The 9699-nt window shown below is 50.5% G+C and overlaps 1 protein-coding gene across 1 annotated transcript in view; it reads left to right on the forward strand.

Moving 5' to 3' along the window:
* The first annotated feature begins 3647 nt into the window (after window positions 1–3647).
* The window catches only part of RSPH9 (radial spoke head 9 homolog), a 25972-nt gene continuing 19920 nt past the window's right edge, over window positions 3648–9699 (forward strand). Inside the window, exons 1-2 of the mRNA XM_025383688.1 lie at window positions 3648–3937; window positions 9008–9173. Coding sequence (XP_025239473.1) covers window positions 3711–3937; window positions 9008–9173 — 393 coding nt within the window. The 5' untranslated portion in view covers window positions 3648–3710. The remainder of the gene's footprint in view (window positions 3938–9007; window positions 9174–9699) is intronic.

A 9699-nucleotide genomic window follows, 5' to 3' on the forward strand; every position in this document is an offset into this window, starting at 1 on the left:
CATACAGATTTTTGTGATGCTTAAATTCTGTATCCCCCAAAGCAGAGGTCATCTTTATGTGGGAAGATTGTGGTAAAGAACTTAGCTTACCAGGCCACTGAATGAAAGCAGTGATTTTGGGAAATAGTCTGGCCTGGTGCTTGGTTTGTAGTAAACTGAGCAGGTATGCTGAATAGCGAGAGGGGAGGAGCCACTGTGCCCGGCCAAACACCTCAATTTTTGGAAGCAAGTTGAAGACAGAATCCACACTTTGCTGGTGTTGGGGATAGGTATATGCATGTGTATGTATAATATATAAATGGTATATATAGGCTAGGTGAGTGACTCATGCCTGTAATCCCGGCACTTTGGGAGGCTGAGGTGGGCAGATCGCCTAAAGTCATGAGTTGGAGACCAGCCTGGCCAACATGGTGAAACCCCGTCTCTACTAAAAATACACACACAAAAAAAGGCCAGGCACGGTAGCTCATGCCTGTAATCCCAGCACTTTGGGAGGCTGAGGTGGGTGGATCACAAGTTCAGGAGTTCAAGACCAGCCTGACCAATATGGTGAAACCCTGTCTCTACTAAATATACAAAAATTACCCGGGCTTGGTGGCGAGTGCCTGTAATCCCAGCTACTTGGGAAGGGTGAGGCAGAATAATTGCTTGAACCCAGGAGGCAGAGGTTGCAGCGAGCCGAGATCACGCCACTGCACTCCAGCCTGGGTAACAGAGTGAGCCCCTGTCTCAAAAAAAGAAAAAAAATTAGCCAGGCGTGGTCGTGGGCACTTGTAATCCCAACTACTTGGGAGGCTGAGGCAGGAGAATCGCTTGAACCCAGGAGGTGGAGGTTACAGTGAGCTGAGATCATGCCACTGCACTCCAGCCTGGGTTACAGAGTGAAACTCCGTCTCACACACACACAAAAAAGGTATATATATACTCACACGTATGTACATAGTATAAGATACATATATGTACTCCTAAAATACACTCTTTTTTTTAAAGTATATGTACTATTTTAAGCACTTACATTATCTAACCCTAACAACTCTGCAGTGCATGAATTATTGTCCCCATTTTATAGATAGCGCCAGGGGAGATTGAGCAGTTTGCCTAAGTGGTGAAACTTGGATTCGCCTACAGTACTGCACATCCTATGTGGTTTTACTCTGAAATATTTAGCCAAGATTTGCCTTGCCAAAGGTATTAGCATCAGGAAGCTGTAAGATTTTCCTCTCTGGCTTCAGATTCTGGTGTCTGCCATGGAACCTGCAATAGGTGCTGAGTAAATATGGAATCAATGAAAGCAAAACGCCTGGGCTCTTTTCTGTGCTATGACCACTTGAAGCATATTCTACCAGCCAGAATTTTGACTTTTTCTGTCTACTGCTATTATAGAAGAGAGATTGAGCTATATCTCCCGCTCAGGGAAAGGAAAGGCTGAGGGGTCTGCCTAAAGGGAGTGGGGGTAGTTGTAAACCAGGGAGCCATAAATCATTTTGAGGCCGGGCGCGGTGGCTCAAGCCTGTAATCCCAGCACTTTGGGAGGCCGAGGCGGGTGGATCACAAGGTCAGGAGATCGAGACTATCCTGGCTAACATGGTGAAACCCCGTCTCTACTAAAAATACAAAAACCTAGCCGGGCGCGGTAGCGGGCGCCTGTAGTCCCAGCTACTTGGGAGGCTGAGGCGGGAGAATGGCGTGAACCCGGGGGGCGGAGCTTGCAGTGAGCCGAGATCGCGCCACTGCACTCCAGCCTGGGAGACACAGTGAGACTCCGTCTCAAAAAAAAAAAAAAAAAAAAATCATTTTGAGATAACACATTAAGCCAAATCAACTCCCTCAAATACTAATTTTATTTATTTAGTGAGTTGTATTTTTTGAGACAGGCTTGCTCCGTTGCCCAGGCTGCAGTGCAGTAGCATGATCTTGGCTCACTGCAATCTCTGCCTCCCCAGTTCCAGCGATTCTCCTGCCCCAGCTTCCCGAGTAACTGGGATTACAGCTGTGCGCCACCATGCCTGGCTAAGTTTTGTATTTTCAGTAGAGACGGGGTTTCACCATGTTGGTCAGGCTGATCTCATAACAATGCCTTCCTTCATAAGCAATGCCTAAGGCTGGGCGTGGTGGTTTATGCCTGTAATCCCAGTACTTTGGGAGGCTGAGGTGGGCGGATCACTTGAGCTCAGGAGTTCAACACCAGCCTGGCCAACATGGCAAAACGCCATCTCTACTAAAGATACAAAAAATATTGGGTGTGGTGGCACGCACCTGTAGTCCCGGCTACCTGGGGGGCTGAGGTAGGAAGATCACTTGAACCCAGGAGGTTGACGCTACAGTGAGCTGACATCACACATCACTACACTCCCACCTGGGTGACAAAGTGAGACCCTGTCTCAATCCCCAAAAACCAACGATGCCCAGACAATCAAAAAAGTAATTATCTGGGTAATTTAGACATTTATTTATCAGCTGAGGCTCAGGTCATTCTGATTTCCTGAGTGCTCTTCAAAGGAATCCAGAAATGAAAATATCAAATTAGCAACATTAACAATAAAGTCCATCTCCTGTGGCAACAAGCTTGCTGAGGAACCTGTTTATGTTTGTCCCTGCCTGGGGATTCAAGAAGTGAATGTGGAGAAGTAGTCTAGCCCAGGGAGTGAAGCTCCAGCTGCAGTGAGGTTCTGGCCTTTCATCTCTTGCTACCATTTGGATCTAAAAACAACAGTTGGCCGGGCGTGGTGGCTCAAGCCTGTAATCCCAGCACTTTGGGAGGCCGAGACGGGCGGATCACGAGGTCAGGAGATCGAGACCATCCTGGCTGACACGGTGAAACCCCGTCTCTACTAAAAAATACAAAAAACTAGCCGGGCGAGGTGGCGGGCGCCTGTAGTCCCAGCTACTCGGGAGGCTGAGGCAGGAGAATGGCGTGAACCCGGGAGGCGGAGCTTGCAGTGAGCCGAGATCCGGCCACTGCACTCCAGCCTGGGCGACAGAGCGAGACTCCGTCTCAAAAAAAAAAAAAAAAAAAAAAAAACAACAGTTAGTGGTAGTTGGTAGTTGATGAGAAAGGTGGTAGTTGATGAGATTGCCCCATTGCCTAGATTTTCATTTGTCACTTAGAATATTTCTATGGAAAGGGTAGATAAAGAAGACAGCTGGTGAAGATGGAAGAGAATGGATGGACCTCAATCTGTAAGACCTGGCTTGGGGTGGGGTGAGGGTGGAGGTAGTGGCGATGACAGAATCTTAATTAGAGCCAAGAGACATCTCAAATTATTTTCTTCACAGATCATTCTGAGGTCAAGAAGTGACATGACGGGTGAAATAGCACAGTTAGTGTCAGTGTTGGGGTTTTGTATTGTTTTCTTTCCAGACCCCAGGTGCATATACGGTGAAGACTGTCGACTATGTGAAAGGGCTCAGGGAGGGCCAAATATCTATGGAAAAAGGCTGGGTTGGGACCTCCAACCCCACACTGTAGCCTAACAGTAGGGGAAGCCATGCTGTGGCCGTGACAACTGAAGACATCCGTCCCAAACTCTGGAAAGGAAGAGGGAGGGGGCTGATGTTTGCCCAGGCCTCCGTGGGGAGGAGGGCTGGGCGGTAGGCGGTGGGGTGGGTGGAAACCAGCGTACTGCTAGGCGGAAGGGCGGAGCTTCAGGTCTCCATGGAGGCAGCTTCTCCTAGCAACTCGACGGGCGTTGAGCAGAGACGCTGGCCTGATGGACGCCGACAGCCTCCTGCTGTCTCTGGAGCTGGCGTCCGGCAGTGGGCAGGGCCTCAGCCCGGACCGTCGGGCCTCGCTGCTCACGTCTCTTATGCTGGTTAAGCGCGACTACCGCTACGATCGGGTTCTCTTCTGGGGCCGCATCCTTGGCCTCGTCGCCGATTACTACATCGCGCAGGGCCTGAGTGAGGACCAGCTCGCACCGCGCAAGACGCTCTACAGGTGAGGAGGCCCCCGGGGCGGGGCCGCCGCCGGACCCCAGAGGGTGGCTACCTAGAGGCAGGGCGGGGTGGGCGGGTCGTAGCAATTGAAAGGGGCAGAGCCCATGGAGCCAAGGGAGATGTGGGCGGGATCTGAGATGAGTGGAATTGGGAAGGGCCTAGGGCCTGGTGGGGCGGGCCTGGGGACGGTCAAGAGGTGGTTGAGGGAAAAGGCAGGGTTGGGGAAGTCGCGGAATCCGAGGCTAGGGCGGAGCCTGAGGGGGCGGGGCAATGGACGGGGTAGGTCCCGGAGGGCGGGGCCCTGGGAGAGCGTGTTCTCCGCCTGAGGAGGCCAAGAGAAACTTAGATGCAGATGGGTTTATAAGAGAGGCAGGGCCAAGAACGCAGGTGAAGCAGTGGGAAGGTTTCTGGAAAATGCGGACCTGGAGAAGAAACCAGGTTCCAACCAAGTGCTGGCTCAGTTTGGAGGAGGGTCAGACGCCCGAGGGAGTGGGTGGTGCTCTTTGATGGAGGTGTCTGCTCTGCAGCTGGAGGCGCTTTTGGAAGTAGAGAACGAATGCGGAATGGGGAGAGAGCTGGGGAAAATTCCCTGGTCACTACCATACTTCCTGGTCACTACCATATAGGACCATCCAGACTATTTATTTATTTTTGTTTCGAGACAGAGTCTCGCTCTGTCACCCAGACTGGTTTGCAGTGTCGCCATCTTGGTTCACTGCCCCCTCCGCTTCCCGGGTTCAAGCGATTCTCCTGCCTCAGCCTCCCGAGTAGCTGGGATTACGGGCACGCGCCACTACACCCGGTTATTTATTTATTTATTTATTCTTATTTTCGTAATTTTAGTAGAGACAGGGTTTCACTATGTTGGTTAGGCTGGTCTTGAACTCCTGGCCTCAAGTAATCCACCCACATTGGCCTCCCAAAGTGCTGGGATTACAGGCGTGAGCCACCACGCCCAGCCAGCCTCTTTTTGACTAAAGGGGAGCTTACTACCTTATAAAGCAGTCTATTCGGTCAGCCTGGGCAATATAGCAAGACCTCATCCATTAAAAAAAAAAAAAAAAAAAAAGGCAGGGCGTGGTGGCTCACGCCTTTAATTCCAGCACTTTGGGAGGCCGAGGCGGGAGGATCACGAGGTCAGAAGACTGAGACCATCCTGGCTAACACAGTGAAACCCGTCTCTACTGAAAATACGAAAAATTAACCTGGTGTAGTAGCGGGCGCGTGTAGTCCCAGCTACTCGGGAGGCTGAGGCAGAATTGCTTGAACTCGCGAGGCGGAGGTTGCAGTGAGCCGTCATCATGCCACTGCACTCCAGCCTGGGTGACAGAGCGAGACTCTGTCTCCGAAAAGAAAACAATTTACAGGGCATGGTGGTGTGCACCTGTAGTCCCAGCTACTCAGTAAGCTGAGGTGGGAGGATTGAGCCCAAGAGTTCAAAGTTGCAGTTAGCTATGGATCACTATTGCGCTCCAGCCTGGGTGACAGAGAGAGACCCTGTCTCTAAATAAATAAATAGGCCAGCACGGCTTATTTATTTAGGGAACAGTTAGACAAACTTGTTGGCTGGGGAAGGCTCAGAGTGTTTGGGAGAACAGTAGTATGATGTTGTGTAGAACTGGTTCTAGAGGCAAAAGGATATGGAACTTTGTTTATAGAACATGGGGAGCTACTGAGGGGCTTGCAAGAAGAGCCTGCTCAGATCAGAGTGGGCAGAATGGCCTGAAAGTGTGGTGAGCACTGTGGTTAGGAGTCCATTGTAGTGTCCGTATGAATGAGGCCTGAAAGGAAGATGTAGCCCAGGGAATGCAGAGGAGGGGATGGGTTGGAAAGATTTAAGTACTAGAATTGTCAGGACATGTGAGGTTGAATAAGGATTGTTATAAAGAAGAGGTCAAGGCTGACCCCTCCTAGCTTAGGCAGCTGAGTAAATTAAGTACTAATACCACTCAGTAGGAGAGAATTCAGGGGCAGGACTAGGGAAGACATAGTGAATTTGGTGTGAGGTACCTGAGTTACAAGGTGTTAAGAAAGTATATTAAAGTACAGATGTGGAATACAGAAGAAAAAGTTGAACTGAAGATAGAGATTTGGGATTCATTTCATTTTATTCTATGAGCATTTGCTGAGCACCTACTGTGTGCTGTCATGTGTGAGGCATTGATTTAGGCACTAGGAGCTCAGTGGTAAATGAAATCCTTGTCTTTATGGAGCTTACATTGTAGTGTGTGTTTAGGGGACAGGGAAGGAAAGATAGACAATAGCTAAACACACACATCTGTTACATATCAGATGATGTTAAAAGCTAAGGGGGATAGATAATACAGGATGGGCCAGGTGCAGTGGCTCGTGCCTGTAATCCCAGCACTTTGGGAGGCCGAGGCAGGCGGATTGCCTGAGGTGGGGAGTTTGAGACCAGCCTGACCAACATGGAGAAACCCTGTCTCCACTAAAAATACAAAATTAGTTGGGCGTGGTGTTGCAAGCCTGTAGTCCCAGCTACTTGGGAGGTTGAGGCAGGAGAATCGCTTGAACCTGGGAGGCAGAGGTTGCAGTGAGCTGAGATTGCACCATTGCACTCCAGCCTGGGCAACAAGAGTGAAACTCCGTCACACACACACACACACACACACACACACACACACACACACACACAGCGAATACAGGATGGGGTACTATTTTAAATAGTTTGGTCAGGGATAGCCTCTTTGATAAGGTCACATTTGACAAGATACCTGAAGTGACTGAGAGAGTGAACTACTTAAATATCCGCGGGAAGAGAATTCTAGGCAAGTGCAAATGCCCTTGTGCTTAGTGTGTTTGTGGAACCCAATGGAGACTAGTGTGGCTAGAGAAGAATGAGTGAGGGGAGTGTTGTAGGACACAAGACTCAGAGAGGTGAGGGGTAGGAAACAATCACGCAGGGCCTTGTGGGGCATTGTAAGACTTGGCTTAATGGGAAGCCATTGGAAGGTTCCGCAGAGGAGTGACATGACGGCTTAGGTGTGAACAGTTGGGTGGGGACTAGTCCAAAGGCGGAATAGATGTGGAGGCAGGAAGACTAGTTAGGAGTCTATGGTAATATCTAGACAGTAGGGAATGGTGGCTTGGGCCAGGGTGGGAGCTTTGGAAGTGGTTGGATTCTGGATACGGACTAGGTAGTAGCTGGGGCTCTGGAAGGCAGGTGGGTAAGACTGCAAAAAGAAAAGAAGGGTGAGAATAGGTCCCTGGAAATACTTAAGACCCTGGAGAAGGAGGAAGGAAGATGTCAGAGGAAATAGAACTGGATGGAGATGCATTTGTTGGCTGTTAGGTGTCATGGATGGCCTTCTCCCAAGCAGTTTCTTGAAGTGGTGGGGGCAGAAATCATGGCATAGTGGGCTGAAGAGTGAAAAGGATGGGGAGGAAAGGCCCCCACAGGGCAATTGTTGTTCTCAGATTATTGTTGAGAGTTGGGAAAGAGGGAGGGAAGGACAGGAACAGCATTTTCTAGAAGGACATGGATTTGGGGGGGCTGCTGTTTTAGTAGGCTGAGTAGTTTTTTTGTTTTGTTTTTGTTTTTGTTTTTTTGAGACGGAGTTTTGCTCTTGCTGCCCAGGCCAAATTGCAATGGCATGATCTCGGCTCACTGCAACCTCTGCCTCCTGGGTTTGAGCGATTCTCCTGCCTTGGCCTCCCGAATAGCTGGGATTACAGGCACCTGCCACCAGGCCTGGCTAATTTTTTTTTGTATTTTTAGTAGAGACAGGGTTTCACCATGTTGGCCAGGCTGGTCTTGAGTGATCTGCCCACTTCGGCCTCCCAAAGTACTGGGAGTACAAGCATGAGCCACCGTGCCTGGCCAGCTGAGCAGTTTTTATGTTGAGGGGGAACTGGTGGAGAGTGAAGGGCAGGAAGATGAGCAGAGGCCAGACTGGGGACCTAGGCCCAGGGTATATTTGAGAGGAGTGGGAAGGACCTCCTCTCCCAGCAGCAGGAAGTGAGAAAGAAGGGACCGGGTGGGCCTGGTGAGTGCTCCCAAAGGGCTCAAAGGAGAAGTCCTTGAGCATAGGCTAGGCATTTCTGAGAAATGGGACGAAATGGTTGTGCTGTTGACTCAGTAGGCAGGCTGAGCATGAATTTAGGGCCCACCAAAACATGGGTCCACACAACTGAGGAAAGTTCAGCTACCAGAAACTCATCTGGAATTTCATAGTCTGGATATCTAGGAAGAGGCTCATTTAATTTCAGCATACATGGAATGAATGAAATTGAACCTGCTTATCACATATGAGGGGTGTGCTCACCATTGGCACTTGGGGCTTCTTTTTTCTTTTTTTGAGACGGAGTCTCACTCTGTCACCCAGGCTGGGGAAATCTTGGTTCACTGCAACATCCGCCTCCCTGGTTCAAGCGATTCTTCTTTTTTTTTTTTTTTTTTTGAGACAGAGTCTCGCTGTGCTCCCAGGCTGGAGTGCAGTGGCGTGATCTCGGCTCACTGCAAGCTCCGCCTCCCGGGTTCACGCCATTCTCCCGCCTCAGCCTCCCAAGTAGCTGAGACTACAGGTGCCCGCCACCACGCCCGGCTAGTTTTTTTTTTTGGTATTTTTAGTAGAGACGGGGTTTCACCATGTTAGCCAGGATAGTCTCGATCTCCTGACCTCGTGATCCACCTGCCTCGGCCTCCCAAAGTGCTGGGATTACAGGCTTGAGCCACCGTGCCCGGCCTAAGCGATTCTTCTGCCTCAGCCTCCTGAGTAGCTGGGACTACAGGCATGTGCCACCATGCCCCACTAATTTTTGTATTTTTAGAAGAGACGGGGTTTCACCATGTTGGCCAGGCTGGTCTTGAAGTCCTGACCTCAAGTGATCCGCTCACCTCAGCCTCCCAAAGTGCTGGGATTACAGGCATGAGTCACCATGCCCAGTCAGCACTTGGGGCTTCTGATGGTCTCATGACAGCATTGGGAGGAAAGGTGGCCATTTCAACAGCTTTTCCTGGCCCTAACCCACTAGAGAGAAGGGAAGGTAATAGGAATAGTGGGTGAGCAGGGGAGTTTGAATCCAGGAGTGATGTGAATATTGTTGGCAGCCTGAACTGCACAGAGTGGAGCCTCTTGCCCCCTGCCACAGAGGAGATGGTGGCACAGTTGTCTGTGGTGAAGGGCCGCTTCATGGGGGACCCATCATACGAATATGAACACACTGAGCTGCAGAAGGTGAATGAAGGTGAAAAGGTCTTTGAAGAAGAAATAGTGGTGAGTGAAGAGGAGAGCAGGAGGAGGGCCTAAAGGAGAGCCTGGGCTCATCCAGAACCCAGCCCAATAGAAATTATGGCAATAGGCCAGGCACGGTGGCTCAAGCCTGTAATCCCAGCACTTTGAGAGGCTGAGGCGGGCGGATCACGAGGTCAGAAAATTGGGACCATCCTGGCTAACACAGTGAAAACCCCATCTCTACTAAAAATACAAAAAATTGCCGGGCGCGGTGGCTCAAGCCTGTAATCCCAGCACTTTGGGAGGCCGAGACGGGCGGATCACGAGGTCAGGAGATCTCGACCATCCTGGCGAACACCGTGAAACCCCGTCTCTACTAAAAAATACAAAAAACTAGCCGGGCGAGGTGGCGGGCGCCTGTAGTCCCAGCTACTCGGGAGGCTGAGGCAGGAGAATGGCGTGAACCCGGGAGGCGGAGCTTGCAGTGAGCTGAGATCCGGCCACTGCACTCCAGCCCGGGTGACAGGGCGAGACTCCGTCTCAAAAAAAAAAAAAAAAAAAAAAAAAA

The sequence above is a fragment of the Theropithecus gelada genome, chromosome 4 (assembly GCF_003255815.1).
Source record: "Theropithecus gelada isolate Dixy chromosome 4, Tgel_1.0, whole genome shotgun sequence".
Taxonomy (NCBI): Eukaryota; Metazoa; Chordata; class Mammalia; order Primates; family Cercopithecidae; genus Theropithecus; species Theropithecus gelada.